General features: G+C 36.7%; 2 protein-coding genes across 3 annotated transcripts; one reads left to right on the top strand and one right to left on the bottom strand.

Moving 5' to 3' along the window:
• The first annotated feature begins 81 nt into the window (after positions 1-81).
• si:dkey-183c6.7 (urea transporter 2) lies at positions 82-11106 on the top strand. 2 transcript variants are annotated; one of them, XM_043243738.1, is made up of 8 exons: positions 82-320; positions 693-882; positions 1766-1894; positions 2020-2212; positions 3528-3675; positions 10435-10566; positions 10642-10691; positions 10786-11106. In XM_043243738.1, exons 1-8 carry the CDS (start codon positions 188-190, stop codon positions 10960-10962), a joined length of 1152 nt encoding a protein of 383 aa, XP_043099673.1. In that variant the 5' UTR covers positions 82-187; the 3' UTR covers positions 10963-11106. The 2 variants fall into 2 exon arrangements, with proteins under 2 accessions (XP_043099673.1, XP_043099674.1); XM_043243739.1 differs by lacking the exon at positions 10435-10566.
• A 391-nt stretch (positions 11107-11497) lies between these two features.
• On the bottom strand, positions 11498-27211 carry si:dkey-183c6.8 (protein O-GlcNAcase). The gene is made up of 17 exons (XM_043243109.1): positions 26889-27211; positions 23565-23616; positions 19368-19465; positions 18935-19065; positions 18636-18807; positions 17363-17461; positions 16994-17263; positions 16650-16736; positions 15758-16176; positions 15429-15603; positions 15261-15317; positions 14620-14705; positions 14374-14478; positions 14193-14284; positions 13506-13701; positions 13257-13413; positions 11498-13169 (listed from the first exon to the last, which is right to left on the bottom strand). Exons 1-17 carry the CDS (start codon positions 26929-26931, stop codon positions 13033-13035), a joined length of 2376 nt encoding a protein of 791 aa, XP_043099044.1. The 5' UTR covers positions 26932-27211; the 3' UTR covers positions 11498-13032.
• Positions 27212-27738: the final 527 nt, after the last annotated feature.

The raw sequence follows: 27738 nt of genomic DNA on the forward strand, positions 1-27738 counted from the left end.
TTAAATAAGATATAATATTAACCTTCACATGTTAAAAAGAGAACAAGGGAAGTGAGAGAGCACAGAACGCAGAATGTCAGGAAGAAAAAGACTGGGGAGAGAGTGAGGAAAAAGGAGAGAGGACAGTGTATAGGAAAGTGGAAGTCTGGATTTGTCAGAGATCACACTGAAATTCTCCAGTGGCTGCATGGTTTCGATTGGCAACATGTTGATTTTGGAAAAAAACACACCACAGCAGCCCGAAGGCTTAAAACAGCGTTTCGTCAGTGCCCTGCTGTACTGCACCGGAGAAATGCTACAATTACATACCCACATGCAGGGTAAGAGATCACTACACTACAATACAGAACATTCAGGTCAATAAATGATGAATAATATACTGCCATTGTGTGAATAATATGTATTATAATATAATACATCATGTAATCCATAAAAAAATGTAATTGATTATGAACATTGTAAACTGTAATACTCTAATTTACAAACACTACTGACTGCATATAACTTGTAATTAGTCACTACCCAGCACTGCTCATATCCACGTTCTCTGTGAGGAGAGCATCAATATCTGCTATTAGCACGTACTAACCATATTTTGCATCCTGCAAAAGAAAGAAAATTAAATAGGTTTTAAAACCACAAAAAATGATGACAGAATATTCATTTTTGGTGAATCCTCTATTGTCTCCCAGATCAGTTGTTCCCGCTGCAGCTGGCTGAGGGCTGTTTGCGTGGGATCTCACGTGTGATTCTGCTAAACAACCCCCTGAGTGGAGCTCTGATTTTGGCAGCGCTGCTGCTGGAGAGCCCCTGGCAGGCTCTGCTGGGGATGCTTGGCCTTTTGGCCTCCACCTTCACAGCTATAATCCTGGGACTGGACTGGTGAGGACTTTCTCCCCCACACATGCACAACATTACATATGCACGCGCAAATGAAAGCATACTCAGGCATCCAAGCATACACAAAAAACATGCTTATAACAAAAACGAACATATTGTGTATTATGTACAACAGTATGAACAAAACACAAAAAAATGAAAAGAATAAACAGGTGCGAACCTACAAAAACAAATCTTAGAGGCACACGCTGCTTTTAGAGCTCCGGTCTAGACAGACAATGGCCTGAAAACATGATGAGATGATTTTAACAAAGCAGATATAACAAACAAAGAATAAATATATTACACCTCTAAAGCAATACAAGTTAGGGTTCAAGTCAATTTGGTTGTGGTTTTATACTTGCATGTACTTCGTATTTTGTATGAAAAATGCTACTGTTATATAATAGAAAGTGAGCCAGCTTAGTCCAAAGGAGTACTGAAATTGTACACTTACAAGTAAACTAGTACACTGATATGTGTATACTTACATAAAGTATACTTGAAAAATATACTTGAGTATACTTAATAAAATAAACTTAAAGAATATTTATTGGAAGAGTCATTCGTTCAGTAATTACAGTACATGACCAAACTGTATGTTGTTGAATCACTAAATAGAAAGATTCTTTCATGCGGCAATCAAATTTAATTAGTGCAGTTTTAATTAGTGCACACACACACACACACACACACACACACATACAGACGCACAAAGAAAACAGTGTCATGCACACAGAAAACACACAAAGCTGTTTCTGCATCTAAGGCTGCATTTAAAAATTTCCAGAGCGTGTTGAAAAACACAAATTATCTATGCACACGGCAGAAGTCTAGAAGAGATGCGTGTACTGATTCCAATCTGACATGTGATCCTAACCTGCAGTGAGGAGGTATCCAGTGGCATTCATGGTTTTAATGGGATGCTGGTGGCTCTGCTGATGGGAGTGTTCAGCTCCGCTGGAGACTGGTACTGGTGGCTCCTGATGCCTGTGTGTCTCGGAGGAGCTGCAACGTAAGATACACAAATCACTGACACGAAACACATTATTCTGTTCTCTTCTGTCACATTCACAGGATGAAACACAAACATGGGCTCACCATTGCAAAGCCGAACATACCTTTTCTCTCCTGTCTCAGGACTTTTCTTTCCAGCAGTTTGGCTCCAATTCTGAACCACTGGGATTTACCAGTGAGTGTCTTCCCCTTTAACACAGTCATCGTGCTGTATCTAGCCTGTACTGGCGTTTCCAACCCCTATTTTCCAAGCCATCCTTCTCATCCACCAGGGGCCCCAGACAGCACCAACCACACCCAACTCCATGTTCCACAGGTGAGTGGATGAAACAAATGGTGATATAAAATGCAACCCAAATTATAGCCATTATTGCTATTACAAAATCTATCCTGTCATCTTATTGATTAGATTTGATTATATTGTCTCTCTTGCTCTGCTTCTAATTCTCTTGTCATACTGTCCTCCCTTGCTTTGCCATAGCTCTGTCTTTTTATTTGCCATCTTCCTGTTTTGCCTCTTCCTTTATCTGTACACACAGTGGTCTATTGCTTCCTCCATCTATCTTCATCATCCTTCCATTTCGCATCTCTCCTGAGACGTGTGTGTGTTTAGATGCTCTATGTTATGATGATGATGATCGTATTTATTGCATTACTCTGGTCTGTTGAATGACATTATGGTGCATTGGGCTGATCTGCCTTCTTTGACATACTACAGCACCTGACTATTATGGGCTGTTTATAGCCTTTAAACTTTTTGCACTAAATAGTATCTGTGCTTTTATCAAGTCTCCATGGAAACAGCTTGATCCATTAATGATGAGTGCATAGAGCTGACAGAAGGAGTGGAGAAGAATTTTGAGATTTATTTTGCATCTGTTTTTATCACTCGCTGTCATGAATATTCAGTGTGGAAGACGCCGTGTTAAAAGCCCATTAAAATTGGCTTTTAAAATTAGTTCATATTATATCAAGCTCAAGTCAGCAAATGACTCATGCACAACATTGTGACAGGAATAACTTCGGTATAATATCAGTAGCCTAAATGTGCAAGATTTTGATCTATATGCTAATAATTTAAGATAATTCAAATAATGGCTATACCGTTGGATATGTCGTTCGTTTCTTTGAGATAATATAAAAAAATTGGGCAGAGTATGATTTCTTAAATCATACATTTTTAAAGGCCATTGCACACTGAGGACGAAATTCTCTTATGTGTTTTTTAATTTTCTTTCCTGTCATACTTTCCTATGTAAATGCTTGTTACTGATGCTAAAACACAGAAAATCTAACCTGATCCAATTTTTTATGACAAAAAAAAAGTTTTGGAGGCAGCGTGTAGGCTATACGTGACACGATGGGTCATATTTATTTTTTAATGAGAGAAAATTCAGTGTGCAGTGACCTTGAGTGACCTTAATCAAATTACTTTTAGAATGTCAAAATTATTTTGGTTGCAATTCTTTAACTTTTTATTTATCAAAAATGTTGTTTTACTTTTTTATTTAAATAAAATGTATTCTTTATTAAATCCAGCTTTTTAAATTGTAATATAAATTTACAGTAATCTGCATTCATATGCAATATGAAGACACTACATCTAGAGATGTGTGTGCTGTTCCCATCAGCTCCTGCAGGGGGTGGTGTTGGGCGTAGGGCAGATCTTTGCTTGTGAGACTGTAGGCCCGTCTCTGCTCATCCTGACTGCTGTTTTCCTCTTCTCACCCATTCTGGCTGTCTACGCTCTTCTGGGCTCTGGCATTAGCACGATGGCAGGTGAGTCAGAAATTGTAAGCAAATATCAGCAGAACAGTGTTTTGCAAAAATAATGACTCAATGGAGACCAAACAAGTGGTCTCAATATGAAGCAAACATCCAAAACATGTTATCTGAATAATGGCATTCACATTCATTTTAAAGCTCTATACGGTTTCTACATGCAGACTTTTTTTTTTTTTTAGATTTTCAATTTTCTTTTCAAAATTGTTACTTAAACATTAGATGAGAATGCTTTAGGACTATGAAAGCGACACCTCTTAGCAATATATAGTAAATTGCATGGTGGTTTAGAAGGATGTGGGACAGAGATACACGGACGAACGGAACAAATCAAACATTTTGGGTAAATCTTGGGTTCTCTAGGGCTCTTTGCTGAGTAGTCTGGCTTTGTAGCTTTACTCAGCTGAAGCAGCCTGCAAACAGATTTCCTCAAATGCCCACTATGCAGTAGATAATGACTTACGCCTGCCGTTTGACAACTAGCCAGTTTCAGTGTTGCGTTTGCCACCTAAAAACCATGGAAGGTGTTTTTTTACCCTATCACTCATTCTCTCTCTCAGATACACAGACTTTCTGCTTTATATTTTATATACACAGCCTTACGGAGACATATGAGTCATCGCAGACACAAAGATACTACAGAGGTTGGGTAGACTGTGTGTGTGTGTGTGAAGAGAGTAGGTAGAAGAGACTGATGTAAGATACCTCGTCCCCAGCACAACACCCACACACATAATACACACTGTTTCATCTCATCCCCTGCAGGGTGATTCACACTCACAAACTTCAAAGCTCTCATGTAATATTCCATAAAGGAGCAGCGAAGAGTCTCTGGGCTTATCGGGGACTCTGCGGTATATCCGTGTTTGTGAGACAGCCGTCTGTTCGTCCCTGTAGTAGTGAGGGGGTTTGATTTTAGAAAGAAAATATCCCTTTTCTGGCTTTTTCCTTGTGTCTGCCTGTGTGTCAGCAGAGCATTTAAATTTAATTTGGAAAGGGCTCAGATTGCTAGAAGGTTTGAACTGTAGGAGACAGATGGAGAGAAGGAGAGAAAGCGGTGCTGGATTATGGATGGGGCCGATGGGGCCAGTGCTTCAGACTGTCAGGGGCCTCAAAAGTCATTTCTGTTCAAGGCTGGAATCAGTATTTTTTTTACTGAAATGAATCATTTCATTCAGCAAGGATACTTTAATTAGATCCAAAGACATTTATTATGTTACTCAATGCAGAAGCCATTCTAGTCAGCATTTGAAGTCGCTAAAAAAATTAATCAAAGTTTTCCTAAGAAAAAAATGCATTTTGGTTTCAGGTTCTGATAAAATGTTGATTGTGTATTTCTGTCACAAATAAATGCTGTTCTCTAACATTCTATTTATAAAACAAATAAAAATGTATTTTTTTTCCAAAACATATTAAGCAGCTCAACTATTTGCACCTATTTATCTAAACTATTTCCAATTGATTCATAGGAATAAATGACATACAAAAATATACCAAACATGTATTTAAATTTGTATAGCATTTTGCAATATTTCTGTTTTTACTGTATTTTTGATCAAATTGTTTAAGCCTTAGTGAGCTTAAGAGACAAAAAAAAGTAGAGAATAGCGCAAACACCTCACATCTCTCTCACATTCAAAGTTTGCCTCTCTGTATTTAAAGCACTGCTGAAATTCTTTACATTTTAGTTGACCTGATTTCTGCCTTCTTTCAAATTCTGCATCCTGTTGGCTAACTCTAAACCCATGAAATGGTTTTTAAAAAAACGTCCTCTATTAAAAGAAAAACATTATTGTTTAAAAGTTGTAATATATGAGCAGTGGGGGGTGGGGCAGGAGAGTGAGACTTGCGGGAACTATGATCCCGCCCTGATTGTAAGATTTCCAAAGGCCGGTTGTCTGAAGACAGACCCTCACACACACACACACACACACACACACTACACATCCTCACTAGCCAATCAATACCACTCTTATCCCTGCACTCATCTCGCCATCCCATTCTCCTCTTTTTTATTGATTAATGGTTCACTCCTCTATCCCTGGTGTAGAATTTCTCTCTTACTATAGTATGAAATTACATCTGTATTTTACCAGACAGAAGCCTACAGAGAAATAGACACTCTTTACAAGATTGTACTTTTAGAGTTCTTCACAGTTACAATCAAGCTATTGTACAGGTACATCATTTCCTGATATGATCGTCAACCTTATTAACTAAAAACTAATTATTATTTAGTAATATATATAGCTGTCCAATACATTTATAAGAGGTTCATCATTTTGTAAACTGTCTTACCAGAATTTGGCTCTAAATAAAGCTTACATTTTGATTTAATAAACACAAGAATTATATATTAAAGTCACATTTTCTGGGACAAGCCAAACCTGTTTGCCTTATTATACTAATAAAAACTGTAAAAACAGATGACTTCTGAAAAAATCGAGTGAAATGTGAGAAATGACAGGCAGAAACGGACCTGATGAAAAGGTTCTGATTCTTCATTCATAATTAGACCAAAAATTTTAACTCCCTTGCTTCAAAGAGTATGATGCTTGTGAACCTATCTGATCAAACTTTCAGCTGTTAGAGAAAATGATGTGGTGTGTTGTGACTTCCTTTTGTACCATACATAAAAGAAACATCTAATTTAAATCTAATCTACACTGAAAAAATGTTCATCCAATTAAAAAAAAATATGATAATGATTCACATCTATATTTTTTAAAGTCATTGAAAAAGTAATTATTTTTTTAAATAGCTCAACTTAAAAGAAATAGATTTTGGGTAATAAATCATTACCCAAAATGTTTTTAATTGTATAATGTTTTTTTTTAAATAGTAAATAGCTAAATCTATATCAGTTGAATGAAATGGTAAAAATTTCTCATGGTAAAAAATATATATGTGAAATTATTACCTTTTCCACCTTTTCTGAGGTTAAGCATTACTCTCTGGACAAAATATAAAATCTGTTTTATACACTTATTCCAGGTGCAGGCATAAATCAGTCTTTATACAACAAATTAACTCTTAATTTTCAAGACCTTCCACACCAAACACATTCCCTAAAATGTCAGTCTGAGCTGTTTCAACTGAAATAAACTTGCACTGACTCATCATAAAATATATAAGTGCCTTTGTTTTATCTTAAAATGCACACCAGTAATGTTTTTTTAAGCATGTTTATAAAAGTGACTTGAATGTCCTAATTGAACTAAAATCGGACCAATAAGTTCAGAGGTTTAGTTTAATTGTAGGAAGCGTCAGAGGAAAGTGCAAAAGATCTAAAAGTGGTTTATATGTTTGTTTGTCTAGTGATTTCAGTAAATCGAAACTGAATAGGGACTCCTAATCCTGTCCCACAGCATGAATTGTGGTCCACCGATAATGAGATCTGGTGTTTAACAGACGGGCTGTTCATGCTGTCCTCTCTACATGACTCATAGTATAAACCCACTGAAGTTCACAACTGATGATCCCGCACACACAAATGCACAAAGAGGAGCCTGTCACCATGGTAATATTGAAACTAAGAATATAATGCACCCATTCTGGGTCACAGATGCTGAATTTAGGTTCTAGAATTGCATATATCAGCGTATTGTAAGCGTTATATAACCAGATAAGAGATGAGTTATGGAAACACAAGAAATAAATATTGCATGGCTTGTGATTCACAGCATTCGCATTGGAAATTAACACATGACTCCCTTCTGCCTTCAAGATTGTGTGTGTGTGTACTGGTTTAGCTGAAATGTCCTCACTTATATAGTGAAAGATCATGACAACCCACTAGTGAGGACATTTGACAGGTCCTTACTAGACAAAAAGGCTTTTTAGGGGATAGGGGTAGGGGTCGGGTTAGGGGATAGAAAATATCATTCACCTGCTAGAAAACCAATGGAAGTCTATGCAGTGTCCTCACAACAAACGTGCGAGTGTTTGTCTGCTTGAGAAGGAATCTTTTAAATCTGTTCTTCAAATCTTAAACTATTTCAGTGACACACTGATCATGAAACAGTAGAAATAGAAATTTTCCACACAACACAGCCTGTTTTATAATTAGTATGTCGTCTACGGATGTTTACCAGTTTGTAACAGCTTGAAATCTGTAAACCTGTCAACAAGCTCCTTGTGTGAAAATGTACAACCATGCATAATGATTCATGTGACGCAAAAAAAACATTTGTTTATAAAAAAAAAAAAAAAAAAGAAACAAATTTCTGAGTGTGAACAGACGCTATGAGCCTTCTGGGTGACATTGCAGTTCAGACGAGAAAGAAAATTCTGGGTGCGTCCTTCCTGCTGCTGCTCATGCTAGTTTTCATCTCAGAACTTTTTTATTGGCAGTTCTTTTGTTGGGAGTCTTTCACTATAAAACAATGAAACATAAAGAGTCCCACAAGCGCAGTCAGAAGGATGCCCTGCCAGAACGTTTTGCACTGGAGCTCATTTTCCCTGCATTCATAAGTTGCCAAAACATTGGTGAAAAAAAGAAATAAACACATTTTATTATCATGTTTATTTTATGTAAACTACTGTTGATAAGTTTGGGAATGTAAGAATTCTCTTATGCTAACCAAGGCTGCATTTATTTGTGCAAAAATACAGCAAGAACAATAACACTGTGAAATATATTTGCAATTTAAAATCAATGGTTAATATTTTGAGTGGAAACTTTTTTTGTATTCTTTGATGAATAATAAGCTCAAATGAACTGTATGTGTTTCAACATTATAAATGTCTTTCCTGTCACTTTTAATTAATTTAATTTGTCCTGACTGAAAAACTTGCTGTTAGTACAATAGTGTATATTTTATATGCTGAATGTCTTTAAATATGTATTTAAAATCCATGTTTATAACAATGAACACCAAATTAAATAAAATCATCAATGACTAAATTTGTTAAATTATAAAATCAGAGCAAGATATCTTGAACCATTCCATGTTCTGAAGGCAGCCAGACAAATAAAAGAGGATGAATTGAGGGGAAGGTGAGCATGACAGAGTACTTGTATTTTAATCTTCTGCCGGGGAGATTCAGGGTCGGAATTGCTTGTTCAGTACGTGCATCCAGACAGAAAAACCTTATCATATTAAAATAGGGCCATAACAATGCTTAAAGCATACTTTTAAAGAATATTGCATGGTATAATATAATATATATTTCTTAAACATATACTTTAAACATTATCAAATGTAAGCATGCAGCCGTGCAAATATATATCAGTTACCGTGATCTTGAGTTTAATCAAATAGATTTAAAAAAAAAAAAATGCAGGAAGAGAGATAGAAAGATGATGATGTGCTACAATACAAGAAAGCTGTAGGGAATGGTGGGCGGTGATTGAAGTCTGAAGGCTAGGACAGGAACAAGAGGGAAGCAACTATAGACTGGAAACTATATTCTGTAATGAATATACATTGCCACCTTCAGGTCTGAATCAGAACTACAATCAAGAACTCAAACCCACTACATACATTTGTGCACCCCAGAAATTAAATGTCATTTTACAAAATACCCAGAGAGTGTGATGCTGTCAAATTCACTCACTGACCGCTCTGTGGCTAGTTTTAGCCATTCACCAAAGCCATAGATGTCATTTTGCTTGCATAATAATGTAGCAGGCCACAGCTCTACCGGGAAATGCTAACTGATAAAGCTAACCAGACAAACCCTTCATACATGTCTGGTCAGAAATTTAGTCAACCTTTTTTATTTAGTAAGTTAAATTGTTAGCTTGCTAACTGCAGACTAGACGTACCTGAAAACACACATGCACACACACAAAGTATTTCTGTAGGAGGTTAACCTGGAAGTTAGCATCACCCCCGTTCCCTCCCAAAAGGACTTTTTTTCCAGTTGCAGAAAATAAGTTTATGATTCTGTTGTGACACGTTTTGCTCATCATGACAATATTCTGAAGTGAGCAGATCATTTTTTATGAATTTGATGTCTAAATAAATATACTAAATATAAAAGAATTCTAAATTGGTTATAGACAAGGTTCGAGTAAGAATAGTTAGTAAAAGTGCATTTAGTTGATTTTATTGTCCCAGACAACCTGTTGTCCCATTAAGCCATTTGTTAGCAATAGATGTCTTTATCAGGACAAACAGATTTCAAATAGCAGTGTATTACTGAGATATTTTATGTCATGTGATAATACATGAAAAAAAACGACATACCTTCCCTCCTAAAAAAAACATGTTTTGCACCTGGGATGCTGGTTTAAGCTGGTTTATGCCAGCCTTTTGCTGGTTTTAAGTTGGTCCGACCAGCTTAATACCAGCAAAGGACCAACAAAGGGCCAGCATAAACCAGCAAAGGACCAGTTTAAGCCAGTAAAGGACCAGCTTAAACTACCTCAAACTAGCTCAGGTTTTTTGAGACATTTAACCTAAAACCCATTGACTTCAGGATAATGGAAACGGAAATTCTATAATAACTTACAACTACTATAACCTGCTATATCATAACTATAATAACTACTATATCTTGTTTCTGGGTTTGGGCTACAAAAATGTCATCTCTGCCGCAGCCTATTGCACATTATTTTTAACATGCCAGTCTGTTACTGTACTATATTTCAGACCCAAAATGGCACATGAAACAAAACAAACCTGTCAAAAGAAGTGTTTCATGGCAGTTTGCATCAGCCTTGAGTCTAACACTAGCAATGCTTTGACCACCCTAAGCCCCTTGGTCAATAACTGCATGGACTCAAGTTCTCTCTGTTGCCTTCTGCAGGTCTGTCTATGTCAGTGCAGCACAGCTTTCTGTACTCTGGCCTCTCAGGGTTTAATGGTGCTCTGGGTTGCATGGGTGTAGGAGTGTTTTACATACTTAGCTGGAGAACACATCTCTTATCTATTGCAAGTGGTGAGTAATGCTTGGACACATCCTTTGTAGTGTTATTTCATTTTTCTACAACTAAATTATTTATTCTCTCCACAGCCTTGCTTTCAGCCTACACAGACATCGCCTTGAGCAACCTGCTAGGAGTTGTGAGTAGACACACACACACATAAATATGCACACCCTCTGGGTTTCATCTTTGTATTCAGCCAAGTTTTGTCTGTTTCCCTCTCACCTGTGCAGTTGGGTCTCCCAGCAAGCAGTTGGGCTGCAACTCTGACAGGCACTCTGATGCTGTTGCTGACAGGAAAAAAACTCAAAGAATACAGAATCCCTACTGGAAAAGTAACCACGCCAGAACAGGACTTGCATTCACACAAGCAATGGTCTGCGGCCAATACGAGCACGACTGATGTATAGTGTTTACATAAATTCATAGACATATAAATATCCAACTCTGACAGCACATGACATTTTAAAAAAATACAAATAATTTTTTCACACAAGGAGCTTTCAAATAAAAGCTCATAAAAAAGTGAAACATTTATTAAAATGTAAATATTAAGCAGCAACTGTCCTCAATATTAAATGTTTCTTAAGCACCAATTCAGCACATACACATACATACATACATATATATATGTATATATATATATATATATATATATATATACATACATATATACTGTATATATATATATATATATATATATACTGTATATATATATATACTACTATATATATATATATATACTTTAAAATAGGGAAAAATGTAATAATATTTAACAATACTCTTGTTTTACAGCATTTTTATCAAATAAATGTAGCAAAAACATAATTTATCTAACACTTTTGATCTGTTTTGTGTATATAACAAACAGTAGTGTTTTGATGAGTATATTGAATTAAATTAATATAATGTAGATGCTTATACACATGAAACAAAAGAGAGACCTTTTTGCGAGAAAGATAAGGGTTTTAATGATGCTGTAAACACGTTTTATTCCATTATTACAAAAACTGAAGTTGTACTGTACCATAATCCTTAAAAACATTAAATGCAAACAATTTAACATTAAATATTACTATCTAAGCTGAGACCTTTCAGTGTACATATCACAATTCCAACATTAAAACCTGCAGAAATAGTGAAAGTGCTCTAAAATGGATGAAAAGTGAAGTTAGCATGCAAAATGAAATGTCTTTAACCATAAACGTACAAAAACTAGCAAATAATCTCAAATCAGTGAGATTATATCAAACAATATTGAATCATTGGTGCAAAAAAGCTGATTTAATTATTTTGTTTTTATTATGATTGCCATGGCGTTTAAAAAGGCTATTGGTTAAAGATCAGAAGGCATATTACTGAATGTGTGGGCAAACGTGCATACAGTGAGAGTGTGAGTGTGTGCGTGTGTGTGTGTGTGTGTGTGTGTTTGTGAAGGGACAAAGAGAATAGGCTAGAGCTAACAATAATTTAGCCTCTCAGAAGATTTGTGAGTATGTGTGAGAAGAGAGATTCATTCAAAGAAAGAGCTATAAAAAGCCCTGTGAGACGCACCATGATTCATCAATCTTGGAAGGTCAGGGTCCCTTCAGCACACTGGAGGAACTATTTCATGTCTATTACGTGACAATATTCAGGAGTCTGCTTTGTGAGCCTGACCATGACTGGCTAGGGGAAGTTTGTGTGTGTGTGTGTGTGTGCTGAATACAAAAGAGAAACATTGTGCTTTTTGCACCTACAGCCATCTATAGCTGCAACACAGACACTCTCAATAAAAAAACTGTGAGTTATATCATCCCCAGCAGCAGAGCCAAAGGTTTATGTGAACTAATAAAAGAGCAAACTGAATGCTGATTAAAGATGATTAAGCTGCTGTAAACATATGATCACTGTTATCATTGTGTCCCTAAAGTTTTTTAACAAAACCCCGAGCTTTGACCATAAAGCTTAAAGCCCTGTTCCCACCAAGTCCAACGTGACTAAATGTCAATAATTCTTTAAATAATCACAAAAAGTGCCTATAGACAATCTCTGATAATCCAACAACTACTTTCTGTGTAAACACATAACGTAAACCTACGTTTCTCTGAAGTCACTGGCTGCTTTGTTAAATGCGTTTGCACAATTTTATTCTGGCTTTTACTATTATAAATAAAATATTCACAAATGAAATATTTTAACAAACATAACAAATAATCAGTCTGATGCCAATTTTTTAGTTTTTCTCTGAAACGAAATGCCTAAAAGCCCACTAAAAACAGATCAACATATTACTTTTTCTTTTTTTGATATTGAATTTGATTTTGGCATGCAAAATGCATTTATTTTATTAATATTTGTATGTTTTTTTTACCAAAGTACTCTCTAAGCCCAACCATCGTTCTAAGCGCAACTATAACCGCAGCTCCAGCCTCAAACATGGCATGTTCATTTAAAATCAGATTTCTTTCAGCTATATCTTATGTGTTTTGGACATTTGCCTATAACAGCCTCCCCAAAACTACACCTTCTCTAGGCCGTGCTTCTCCACGGAGGATCTCCAGAAATCCCAGCTTTGTCAAAAACTCCATCCGTAATCCATCGGTAGGCTGGACCTCGCAAAAAACACCTTGGGAACCTGAAGAAGAACGATAAATTAAATAAGCACATATCAAGGATACTATTAGCCAGTCTGGAAATATGCTTAAAATGAATGCTAGTTCACCGTTAGCTTTGAGGGCCGTTAGCAGGGCTGTTAGGAGGCTACGACTGACACTACAGTCCACCAGTTCAGGAAGAGCCTCAAGCCTGAGCTGAGATGGGAAATGATACAGCAGGGAGTCTGGATAGTCCTGTTCTTCATGAAAATACAGCAGCGCCTCCTAGGGTTTTGGAGGAGAAAGTGCAATTCAACACACGTCAGAATTTATTAATGCATAATAAGTGTTGTCGTGTGTTTAGCTTCAACTCTTACCTTCGTTGCAGCATGTCCACTAGCGCCATGGGGGCGTGAAGGATATTTGTCCCTCATAGCAGGTAGCCAGGTGGCCTGACATCGTTTGGCAAAGGTGCGGACATCCAGAATACCCACAGCGCACCCACATACACCCAGTTCATCCTCCAGAACCAAGCTGTACTCTGGGCACAAGGCCAGAGACGCACCCAGACACCTGAAACACAAACACACACCAGAAAGAGGCTGATATTTCTCATATACCTCAGGAGTGCAAAACATTAAGGAATTAACTTAGTACAACTTCCTGTTTTCTTGTGTTATCTTAAGTGTTTCCCTTTATATACAGTACAATTCAAATATTTGAGGTTTATACGATTTAATGTTTTAGAAAGAAGTCTGCACTAGTCTGCCAAGGCTGCATTTATTAGTATGAACAACATTTAAATTCATATTTTATTTGAATATATTTTTAACTGTAGAAATGTATTCCTGTAATGGCAAAGCTGGCTCTTCAGCAGCCATTATTCCAGTCTTCAGTGTCAAATAAATTTTTTTGGAACATTATAAATGTCTTTACTGTCACTTCTATGTCTCAGGAATCAGTGACTGCAATGAGAAGATACAGTTTTTGCTCAGATGGAACCATCTACTGAACAATGAAAGTTAGAAGATTTTATATGTGATATGCTTGAGAGCAATTCTTGCCTGTCCCCAATGAAATCTGGATGAGAGATGGCAGCTTCCTGGCTCCCTTTACCCCTCTGATGCAACTGACGCACCATTCGGTACAGCTCCACCTAGATTTGCAGAAAAACGAGAAGAATGAGAAGAGTCAGAAATGTGTAACGTGCTTGAGTCAGTTGATTAAAGAGTGTGCTTGAGTCACCTTGTCTTTTTGCTGGAATGGTCGTATATTGTAAAGTCGAGAGGTGGGGAACAGAGGGGGAGGGTGACTGAACAATTCACTGCTGGTGCCCACGGGCAAAAGCATCTGATTCACACCAACACCAGACAAAACAAGAACAAGACAGGAAAAGATCAAGGAGCCTGTGAAAAACTGCAACAAATCAATCTGGCACTTTAACCTAATATGATGTAATTTATAACGGATCATTAATTATATCATTCCTACCTGCACCTCTCCAGATAGTCCCCCTTTAAACACCCACGGCTCCGCCTCCACACCATGGAGCTCCGCCCCCGAGGAAGCTCCACACCCTGTTAACAATCCCAAACATCAAGAGTATCAACCCACTGCAGGAAGCAGTAGGTTTAAACAAATCATTTTGTGTTATTTAACTGTGAACTGTGAATGTGTCGTATTTCAGTTGATTACATAACAGATTTTAATTTGTTCGACATTGTTTGATTAACCATATTTTAACATACTACTGTTTGAATACAATACTGTTCAAAAGTTTAGAGTTGGTTTTGCATTGGTCATTCTAGTTTAATATAAAAAATCTAAATTTTCCCTGTGATTGCAAAACTGTGTCAAATGATCCTTTCGAAAGCATTCTGATGCTAATATATTATTATCAATGTTGATCGATGTTTTTGTGGAAACCGCAATGAATTTTTTTTATTTCTTTGAAACAATCTTACTAACCACAGTCATTTGAAAAGCAGAGTAAACTGCATGGATCAGATTTTAGAGCTGCAGCAAAACACATTTCTTTCTTTTCTATACTTAGTATAGTTAGTATATACTTCAGAAAACTAAATGAGTAGGAATTAATATGCTACATTGTCTAGGTGCATTTTGGCACTCACAGTGGAAGCAGTTCTTCCAGGAGCCTAGTGGAGAACCTTCACTCAGTATACGCCCCTCTGTGAAAGGAAATATGCTTATGAGAAGATGGGATATGTTTTCTTCACTTCCTATTGTTCACATACATGACAAGATCATCAAGATCAAATCATCCCTACTGCCTCTCTCACCCAGCCAGCAGATGAAAGCCTTGGCCACCAGCAGGGTGTTTCTCAAGTCCCAGATGTAAGGGTAAAGGTCGTAGAGAACAGCCCTATTGATGCTGTTCACAACAGCACCGTGCAGTAAAGCCACATCATCACACGCAGCCAGAAAACGGCCCGCGCGGTCCCGCCACTCTTCTACCTGAGAGAGCAAAAATGAACAACAAAAGCCTCAACCAAATGCCGCGTTCATGATGAATCGTTGCTATCACCTCAATATAATTAACTTAATTTAAAACAAATCAAATTACAAGTGAAGTAATAGTGAATGTATTTAATAAAAAGGACAGATTCACCTTCTGTGGCGAGGCCTTCTTGCCATTGCCATTGACGCTGACGCAGTGACAGTTGGCTTTGAGCCACGTGAGGTCCTGCAGCAGATTCTGAGCAGGTGGTCCGTGTTCATGAGGCAGGTAGTACAGGCCTACCAGCAGCCGGACCTGGGCGTCGCTGAGAGGAACCCTCCCAGAACACAATCCTCTTCTAGAGGTCTTTTCATGGCTGAAGCTCCTGGAGACCTGATTCTGCCCAGCTTTCAGATCCTTGCTCATAACAGGGTCTGCTGGGATTTCATCGCTAGCGAGAGCCCCTGTGCTCCGTGAAGAGGTTATGGGACATTTGGGCTGAGCTCCACTTTGATTGTCTGAGCTATCGGAGGACTTTGATTTAGCAGAGAGGGTTAAGGGCTTGAGGTCTGTTGGCCTCACTTGACGTCCTATAAGTAACAGACACAATTATATAAAAATAATAATCAATAATCAGTTAGTATAAATTAAACTTTAAACCGAAGAAAACCAAAATAAAATAAGTTTAAATATTAAAATTTGTGAGACTAACAATGAAATAAACAGCAATGAAAAGAAATAAATAATAAAAAGAAAACTAATAAAAATACAATATGACTAATTAAAAATAAAAGCACCACATAACGTTAACTAAAATTAAAATTAAAATTAAAATACGTAAAAATTATAAAAATAAAAGCTAGTTACAAATATTACTAATTACTATAATAATACATAAATGGCACTAAAATGTTAAAAAAAACAAAATGTTATTAAAAATGTTTTTAGTTATTATTATATTTCATGAAAATGTAAATATATTTAATGTACATACATCACTTTCCAAATTTACAAATAAATAGAGTTGTTTTTTTTTTTTAATAGATGTTTCAGGATGCTTTACCAGGCTGCAGAGGAAGGCTGAGCTCCTTCATCCAGTCTTGCAGGGCACATGACAACGCTCTATCCACACTATAGGCCTCTTCATCACCTACAGAAGTCATACTAGGTCAGCAAGGGACAGAATATTTCTTTACACTTTTATTGAGTGCAACTAACTGTTTGTTTAAACACTCTACATTTGACATTAATGAATTTACAGTATCAGATGCTTTTGTCCAAAACAACTTACATTCCATTCAAGATATACATTTTATTAGATTATGCATGCCGTGGGAATCTATCTCATAATATTAACATATCCATACTACAGTATTGAAGCCTCTCTATCCTCCATTCTGCTCTCACCTTTCACCTCTTCCTTTCCTTCTTTATACCAGCTTCCCAGTGTGTGCAGAGGGATGAAATTAGCTTCAAATTCGCAGTTTGGATTTAGCAGCAGACCCCTCAGATGGGCCCTGAGTCCAGGGGGGCGGCCTTTGAAAGGCCCCAGGAAGACACGTCGGGAGTCATAATCATTCGCATGAAGGTTGTCCCAAATGAGGGGTGGCCTTCGAAGCACCGACTGGACCTCAGCTAGTGATTCAGGACTCAGTTCCCGTGAAATCACCTTATTTCCTACGGGAGAATGATGTGACCAAATGTGTGAATGTTAGAAATGTGATTTCTGAAATGAGAGTGTGAATTTTTTAAGGATACACTGAAAATGTCTCTCACCGGTCCAGATGACAGAGATGCCAGGGAGAAGATCCTCCCCAATTGTCAGCAGGTAGGGAGACTTTGACACGCTAGGAGTGCACAAAGAACTACAGTACTCTAGAGAGAAAAGAAATAACAGCACAGTACTGTTTTGGGGAAAGAAGGAGAGAACAGTGTAAGAAAAGGCACAGAGGGATGGCAGTGTGGATTTAAGATGGAAAGAACAGATTTGGAGAACTTTTCCATTACAGCTTTACATCATTTGCCCACAAATGAATGCTGTGCAGTGAATGGGTGCCATCAAAACGAGAGTCCAAGCAGCTGACAAAAGCATCACAAGCAATCTACGTAACTAAAGTCCATCAAATAACGTCTAGTAAAGTATAAGCCGTGTCTTAAACAAATCCATCAGTAATTCATTTATATCTTCAAACCATTGTTTCCTCAAGTCTGAATCAGGAGAGAAATAAGCACTGCTCACAGGTGAAAACTGTATAACACCGTTCAAAATATGCTGGCGAATATTAATGTGAGAGGACAGAAGGGGATTAGTATAGATTACGGATTCATGGAATATTATTGATATTTTGGCCAGAACCTATATTATGCCTCAATTATTTGTTTCTTATAAACACAGCTTTTAATTCACAAGATGTTAATTGATGAACTGGACGCTTGTGAATTTATTGTGAGGTTTTTATCAGATGTCTGAACTCTCATTCTGACGGCACCCATTCACTGCAGAGGATCAATCTGTAAGCAAGTGACGTAATGCTGCATTTCTCCAAAATCCTATGAAGAAACTAATTTTTGTGCATCTTGGTTAGCCTGAGGATTAATATGTCTTAATATGTCCAATTTAAATTTTTGTTTGAACGATACCTTTAAAGGAATAGTTAATCCAAAAATGAAAATTCGTTCATCATTTTCTCACCCTCAAATCTTTCTTCTGTCAAATACAAAGTAAGATATTTTGACCTAAGACCTATGAATGTCTTTGTAAATTATATTTTGAAAATCATGGTGTTTTGGTCACCACTGACTTCCATTATAATAAAAAAAACAATACTCTGGAAGTCAATGGTGACCAAAACAGCTTGATTACAAACGTTTTTCAAAATACAATTTACAAAGACATTCATACAGGTTTGGAACTACTTGAGGGTGAGTAAATAATGATGAAGTTTTCAGTTTTGGGTAAATTATTCCTTTAAGGTATCATTATATGTGACTCCAAACTGATTTTTTCTCTTTAATGAACTAAGCTTGACATATTTATGTATTAGCTTACCAGTGGGACAGAACAGGAAGACAGGTGGTTCCCCCAGGAAACGGAAGATCTCATTGGCCACGGTAACCTGGGCGTGAGCGAATGAGGAAAAGGCCTCTGTATCTGACTGGCACATGGAGTGATCAATGTCATCAAAGAGAAGGGCAAAAGCCTGACAGCCCAGGTCTGACACCTAGTGGTGAAATTAAAGAGAACATGGCATTCATGAGCAAACATATTAGTCAAACTGTTGTGCTAATGTGTCTTTGATTACAAGAAAGCAAATGAAAATGAGAGAGAGATAAAGTGAGTTTGCTTACTTGTCTGAGTTTGCGTTTAAGCAGTGTAAGGTCACAAGAGCTGGAGAAGACGATGTCCTGACCAGGAGAAAGAGCGTATACAAATGTCAGACCCCTCGACTCTGCCTCACACACCAAAGCTTTCAACTGAGCTGGAGACAGTAACAGAAAGATGGAGAGAAAATGAAAATGTGATAGCCTAAAAAATATACTGTCACAAAGAGTAACATTATTCAATGTAACAATACTCGTGAGTCATTTTTTGTTATACTGAACGCAGGCAAAATATACAAAAATGTATATAGTTATTGATTAATTTCTAGAGCATAGTAAAAATAACGAAAGATCAGTAAATGAAATTAAAATGATGAAATAAACACTTTATCCCAGTGCTTCTATATACAGTAATCTGAGTAAATACTGGGTGTGTATATATATATACATATATACATACCCTCTTCTTCTGCTGAATAAACCTCCCTCCACAGTAACCTGTGCTTCAGATCGTCTTTAGGACCATACAGATATGTGTTCAAACTCCACATCTGCATCCTGAAAGGGACGATAGGGAACAGGTGCATTAAGAGAATCTGAAATCATTTCAGAATTTAAAATGTATTTTTCATGTTTTGAGAATACTGTGTAAGAAGAGCACAAGGCACAGCGGTGAGAATAGGAGAGAGACAGGCATAAATAGAGACATTCATTGATCTTGCATCATTAATAATATAAGAGGTCGAATTTCCTGCATTGAAAGAGTGTGAGGGAAACAACAGCTAAGGGTTGATTCCTCTGCAGAGAAAAAAAGTAAATGGTCTGCCCCTCTATGAATTTCAACCTATTTCTGAAAAAAAAAAAACAGTTTAGCTGCAGTACGATATTCAAATGTTGTACCTAATACAACCATTTCAGTGGCAGTCACAATTGCATCCAAATAAATATTAAATGCAGATCATGATCACTGCACAAAATGGGCACTATTATTAATACAGAGATTTAACTAGAGGTTTCAAGTCCTATGGGAACTTGTACAGTTTTTTTTAATGGTTTTAGGATTATATTGTTTTATTCATGCCCCAGATTAAATTCTTTAAACCCAAATATTTAATGGCATTTAATAAAATAAAAAAAAAAATAAAAATTTACATAATGAGTATTTAGCAATTTTTCCTTTAAAGGACACTTATTATGCCCCTTTTTACAAAATGTAATATAAGTCTCTGGTAAGGTTTCAGCTCAAAATACAGGTACAGATAATTTATTATATCATTTTGAAAATGGCTATTTTGAGCAGAAGCAGAAACACTTTCCGTTTCTTTAAATGCAAATGAGCTTTTGCTCCCCGCCCCTTTTCCAGAACAGTTCTGTGCCTAAATTGAACTAAGTTCTCATTCAAACACAGTTTACGTTTAAAACGCACAAGTTACAAAAACAGTCGGTTACATAGGTAAACAGCTGGGAAAGAAATCACATGTTACATGTGTGGCAGCAGCAATATACAGTAAATAAATCAATAAATTCATTGTTTTCTTGTGTCCTCTGAGGTTTGGACTCATAGTGTTCTGTGAACCCAAAGACAGAACAGTTAGGGTGTTCTGCTCAAACCTTTTGCCATTGCATTAGAACTGGTACACCGTTGTCGCTTGTGAAATCAGAATGACTACAGAGCAGGGGGAAATGTACAGAATAAGGGGCGGTGTTATTATAATGAGATCCCTGTGCAACGTCACAAGCGGTTAGAGATCAGGCATGCTAGTTTTTTTAGACGCATGCAGAAAAAGGCTTACTTAAACAAAGTTACTGGGTTACTCTTTTTTACATTTCTTCAGTTGATAGATGCACTGGGGATTTGATTATAGCCCTTAAAATCTGGGGAAAGGCAGGTTTTCATTATATATAACCTTTAAAAATACCAAAATTTACAACCTGGTCTCATAAAACTATGTACCTCTGTGCACTTTTGTGCAACACTGTTTTTCCGTACCGTACAGTTTGTTTCGCTGCAGTTTCAAAGAGAAATGTCCACCGACTGACACTAAACACAGGTTCAATACATGAACCCTTTTTCATTACTCTATCATGTCGGAAATATGTTTTACACCAAATCCAACCCTAAACCTACCCGACAGAGTTGATAAAAACTGATATAAAAATGCATTTGCTGATGAAACCGTGCCATTTCAACTTCCTTTTACACAGATTTGAACTGTTTTGTAAAACCATAGTTACACAGGATTCGAATCGAAGCTCCTCGCCTCTCAAGTGCATCTCTGTACTACCAAACAAATCTACCGTCTACGAAAACACATGGGTGAAGCCAACATTCAAAAGCATCAGTTTTCAAATCTCTAAACATATTAATATTGTTCTGAAGTCATAATTATTAATCAGATTATTTAAGTCAGATTATTAATCAAAACTGTGCATTTGTGTGAAAAGGAATAAAAGTTTTACTACCTCTGGTGTTCCATTTCTTTTGGAAACTGCAGTGATATGCACTTATTGGTAAAAAGTTAAGAAGTAAGAAGGTGCATTTATGCCATGAGAGCAGTTAGCAAAGTTATTATACTGTCAAATTAAAACGCTGAATGACAAAAAACTGTAACAGAATCTCTTAACTAGTTGCTTAGCATGCATATTATTAGAATATTAGCCATTTGTTAGTAGTAATTAATTACATACTAATGCCTTATTCTACATGACCTTATTCTACATCCCTAATCCTGCCAAATACCTAAATTTAACAATTACCTTACTAATTATAAAATAGGAGCAAATTAGGAGTTTATTGAGGGAAATGTTGTAGTTAAAAGTGAATAAGTGTTCCCTATTCTAAAGTGTTCAAAAAAAAAGAAATCAATATTTGAAATGCCTAATTCAGAATCATGTTGTATTGTAAAATAAATACAGTATTATTTAATTCTACTTAGCAAACTGAAACTGTAGAGGCACTGTTGGAAATTGTTAGTGGACATTATATAAACTAGCATGAAAACAAGTGTTACAAGTGTTATAAGGGAGTTTATTTACAAGTGTTATAAGGGAGGTCTTAATCAACATCTCAGACAAAAACTGAGTTAACTAAAGATTAAATATTACATCTGTGCCTACCATAGAATGAGTGTGTCTGTGTGGGAGTCTCAGGAGAAAAGCAGACTCCCTAAATAGATTGAGGCTGAGTTAGTGCTTGTCTAAAATATTAAAGAACCTCCCCAAAGGTTAACCTCAAGCAAACGTGTGCACACACTCACACACACACACACACACACACACACACACACACACACACACACACACACACACACACACACACACAGCTAATTTTGGGTCTCTCCCTCTCCAACCTATTTAAAATGCTAATGCACAGATAGAATCTATCATTTGCTCTTTCTCTCCCTCTTCTTCCCTCACTTCCTTTTTCTCCTCCTTCTCTCCCTTCATCTACTGCATCAGCACAATCGCTTCACTCTCACTCAAGCGTGAAAAAGATCTCATTCCCCTTCTTTCCCCAGCACTATTAATCTTTTCATCCAGTGTTGAATTTGGACCGGTGCCTCTGTCATTTGTGTGTGTGGGTGGGTAGGATACTCTCTCGTTTCTCTCCTTTCTTCCTGTGCAGATAGATTCCCACACACTCTAATTTCAGTCATGTTCAAGCCATCGTACATTAATGTAAATTCCACTGATGTGGACGTCACAACCCAAGGCATCAATCAGAACAGGCTGAAAAATACAAACCAATCAGTAATATTTCACATAGTATGTATGCCATATGCCATGTGTTTTTAACAATGTCTCAGAATGGGAAAGAATACATCAGTCACGAGCTATTATTCATCATTTTTAGGTTTAAGAAAATCTGCTGTACTAAACTTAGAGGGAAGTGTACTTCATTTTTGCTAGTTAATGCTAAATCACTGAGTAAAGTGTGGGCTTGTTCATTAGTGCTGCGGCAAAGAGAGAAAAATCTTTGAGAGTGAATGGGAGCAGGGGCTTAATACAGGTCAGCAGCAAATACATGTTTTAGGTGCTTATGTGTGGGTGTCATCTCCAGGATTCTTAACTAGATAAACCAGGAAGGCTTCCTAGGTTAACCAGCTTGACCAACGGCTTCAGTTTTGTTGGAAATTCTTATGGCACCTATTCGCTGTAATGGTAAATTTCTCTAAATCATTTCCAATAAAGAAAAAAAATCATTCAGATGGCTTGAGGGTGAGCACATTTTCAGCAAACTGTCATCTTGGGGCGAACTGTTTCTTTAAGAATAAATTAATAATAACTTCTCTCTTTTCCTATACTTTGCTCTGATTCAAAATGGACTTGTCTGATCATGGCCGATGTAGAAAGGCGTCATGCTGGCACCAGTGTCCAGTCATTAGTCATAAAAAGCCATTTGTCTCTCTGCCTACACGACTTTACACCTCTGCAACGCACCAGCTGCTCTGTGCTGCCCCCCGGGCAGCTTTACTGTACTGCTCTGCTACTACCGTGCTGCCAATATGATCCAAATAAATTTCCCATGTTACATTATATAACTGCAGATATATAATGTATGATATTTTGTGACCCTTTAGTGATACAAGTGCATATAAAATGCAGTCTCGTCATCCTATCTTTACCGTGTGTGTGCACTCACTGATCCCGTACTCACCACTGAAATAGCACCTTCCTTTGTTCCATTGACCAGGGTCTGCCATAGAAACCTAAGGAGTACAATATACAAATATATCACACCTTTAACTCATGCAGACACACACGTCATTTGTTCTCCATCTACACAAGGCAGCATTTCATAACCATCACAAAGCTTCAGTATTTCTGTTCTCTACCACCTCCTCTTCATCGCAACCCACTCAAAACAGTCGGATTTTGGGCAGACTCTGAATTATGGGCTTGGTGCTTTCATGCTATACCGGACCAGTTATGCAATACCAGTCAGGGCCGTCGCTAAGGGTGGGCATTGGGAAACAGCGCAGGATCATATGCATCGAAGCTTTCTTTGCGGCACTACGTAACAAGTAAAATGCGTCGTTTTTAGAGTTGTGTATGCAAATATTAGCTTTTTTTATTGTGTTTTCTGTGCAATGAAAACTGCATTGGCTCTACTTGAATTCACTCTAAATACTTTATAGCTGGTCATTTCACTTCATTTCATTTGGAAGTGGGTAGCTCTTGGCCAGAATAATCTGCGATGAGAAACTTTTTGCTGCACCATTTGTTTTATGGTTGCTTGAGCAGAAAACATTTAGAATAATTAGCAAAACATTTAAATACACTAAATCCATGTACTGCGTAAAGTTATATATTTAGATGTAATTTGATATATAATATATATATTTCATATTTGTGACCCTGGACCACAAAACAAGGCATAAGTGTCAGTTTGTTCAAATTGAGACTTATACATCACCTGAACAAATATTCTTTCCATTTATGTGTGGATTGTTATAATAGGACAATATCTGGCCAAGATATAACTATTTGAATATATCTGGAATCAAAGGTTGCAAAAAAATAATATCATGAGAAAATCACCTTTAAAGTTATTAAATATAATGTTCTTCCCAATGCATTTTACTAATCAAAAATTAAGTTTGAATATATTTACAGTAGGAAATTGACAAAATACATTCATGGAACATGATCTTTAGTTAATTTATTAATGATTTGTGGCACAAAAATCTATCATTCTGACCCATACAATGTATTTTTGCCTATTGCTACAAATATTTTTTGTGGTCCAGGGTCGCATCAGCTAATCCTAAATTAAATCCATGTCCACATTTACAATATTCATCCATCCTCTCAATAAAATCTGACTAACTTGTACTGAAAGCTGATAAATAATCTTTGCTGCAGTTGGTAAGACAGTGGTTAGTTATTATTTATTATTCATGCTGGCTGCCACGCTGATGGAAAAACAAACCATGCATATATTCATGCTACAGTAATTATGAATATAACATGACTGGCCTTACTGGTATGTAAGCAACAAGAAATCAAACATTTCTATAGAATAATTTCATGCTGAAAGATTTTGTATAAAATGTATAGCTCTGGCCATCAGCAGGAAAAACTCATTGTCAAGTCTATTTTAAATGTAAACAGACTTTTGGACTTTGAACTTAATTTTGAAACCTAAACCTCGTGCCTGTTAAAAAGGTATGTTGTATAAATATGGGCAGTGCAATTAAAAGTGATGTTCTCCTGTTCTATCATCATATTTTCACTGTGACATGACAAACTTCAGCTTCACTGCCAATCACAAGTCCCTTGATGCTCCAGTATATCGGTGGAAGTAGTAGGTGATCCAGGCACTTTTCAAATACTATGAATTCGGACATATTACTCTTTCGGCATGCTGTTTTTCGCATACTAAATATGCAGTGACCTGATCTAGGTAGCGTAATTTGGATTACTTAATCTGCTTCAAAAAATTATATGCTTGTAATTAAATTAAATTGCATTTCAAAATACTCATATTCAGACTACGGCTACTTTTTTATTGCTAATTATAAAATATTATTCATATCAATAAACTATTAGTCATTAAAAAAGGCATTCAGTTATTTTAGTAAGTGTTTTATATTAATTGATGTTATTTTTAAAACAATATTTTCATTTTACATGTTTACGATGCAATTAATTATTGGCTTTTCATCAAACTCACAAACCCCCTGAGGTTCCTTTCGAAACCACAGTTGGAGGAAAGGTACTGTAATGTTAAATGCAACTTGCGGTGTTAATAACAACAAAAGGAATATATTTAATTATGCTCTGTATTTTTTATATTGATATGGTACAAGCTTAACCCATTTATTTTTCCAGTAACGTCAAACGTAATCAAAAAGTAGTCTTTTTTACTATTTATTATTTAGTATTATTTCTACTTAAAAATATGTCATGTAAATTTTACAATTTTACAGGCAAGTTTACAGAAAAATAATATGACTTAATGTTTATGATATCTTAATATGATCATGCTTTATAGTTGTATTTAGCAGATTACATTTGGGTGATAACAAAGTGTACATTTTGCAGCAGTCAGTCGAATGTGATCTGAATATAATGTATGCGGATGAAGTTATATATTTAGATATATCCAACTTTATTTGCATACATACATTATATTCACTGGAAACGATACATACTATATAGCAAATTGTGACTGATACATATAGAGAGCAGGGTGATATTGTTCACAATCTGCAATGATATAATTGATCGCATAGCTGAGACTTGTTACACAGTACATATCTCTGCATGTATGCAAGTAAAGTTAGATTTACGTATATATATCATAAAGCGTGTCTCCCCTCTTGCTTCCCACATGTTCAGCTCAGATTCTGGGTATTCATGCCAGCGCGGTCCTAAAGTTTGGACTGTAGAGCAGAAGTGGGTCAGCGCGAAAAAGCTACTGGAATCCAGCAGGGTGACATTTCAACAAGAGAAAAAAAAGACAAATCACCCACTGAGCCAATAATGTGACACTGAGCTGCAAATAAGAGTATGGCCAATTAGGAGATGTGCACAACACGCCTGGGTGTGCACAGGGGACAGAAGTGTGTGTGTGTGTGTGTGTGTGTGTGTGTGTGTGTGTGTGTGTGTGTGTGTGTGTGTGTGTGTGTGTGTCTGAGAGTGTGCGTCTTATGGTTTCTGGCCAGCTGCTTCCTATCACACTCCAGTATAAATATGGAAATAAATACCCAGGATGCTCCACGGCGCCTTAATAAGACGAATTGCCCTACTAGCCCATAAATTAGAAATGGGTTATTTTAGAGGCTAATTATAGGTGTCTTTATAGCTTGGCGATTGTTTTTTCCGTAAATAATTTGAGTAAATTACGGTCTGGCAATACATTGCCGCACTAATTCACGTTAAACGCGCCATTTAACGAATAAATCTCATGTATCACTTTGGTCGTATCTGTGGCTCCCACCCAAGCGCTCTGATTAATGATGATCCGTAAACTTACCCTCAACAACACCGCATAAAAACTCGTGTCGCCCCTCCATCATCGCTGTGATTGTCTGTCGGGATGCTCGGGATGCGGATGCTTCGGTCTTTCCGCGCCTTGTCAACCGGACTGAAGTCTTCAGCCGCGCATCCTCCCCTCCGACACACACAGAGCATGCGAACCGAAGCCGCAAGGCATGAAGATAGAGAGGAACTGCGTTTATTATTGCTGTTAGGTGGTGTTTTTCAGTAATCAAACATTGGCAAACTGTCAAACGTGGACGTTTCTTGTCTATGTCAGCTCGGCTCTGCCTCCTTATGTCTATTCGCTCAGCTCACTCTACTCGATGTTGCCAGATCTCGCAAGTCAATCAAGCATCCTCGCACCGAGAGTGGTTTGATTATTAAGAAAAAAGGCAACCATCCAAAATAAGCTTACTTAATGTAATTCATTTAGCTAAAGTAATCACACTGAATCAATCGTTAAGTAAAATAGATTCAGCAAGGATGAATGAAAATTACAAAAATGTTACAATTGTGTAGCCCACTTTCAATAAATACTTATTTTTATAAAATATTTTACAGAACTTGCCATCTTAATCAATCTCCCTCTTTGTAGAGCCAGCTTGAACAGCAGTGGTCGATCGTGATGACATTTTAACTAGTCTATTTTATCAATGTTTTATTGTTTGAAAGCCCATTCACACTTAAAACACTAAAAACTATATTAGTATCCACGTCAAACATTATTTTTATTATTAGATTTGCAGTTGTGTGAAAGTGCTCGAGTTTATTAAAACGGAAGAAAAATATTACAATTTATTAAAAATAAAAAAGAGTTCTGAAAGTGACTACAACCATATTGTTTC

Source organism: Puntigrus tetrazona, chromosome 7, assembly GCF_018831695.1.
Source record: "Puntigrus tetrazona isolate hp1 chromosome 7, ASM1883169v1, whole genome shotgun sequence".
NCBI classification, from domain to species: Eukaryota; Metazoa; Chordata; class Actinopteri; order Cypriniformes; family Cyprinidae; genus Puntigrus; species Puntigrus tetrazona.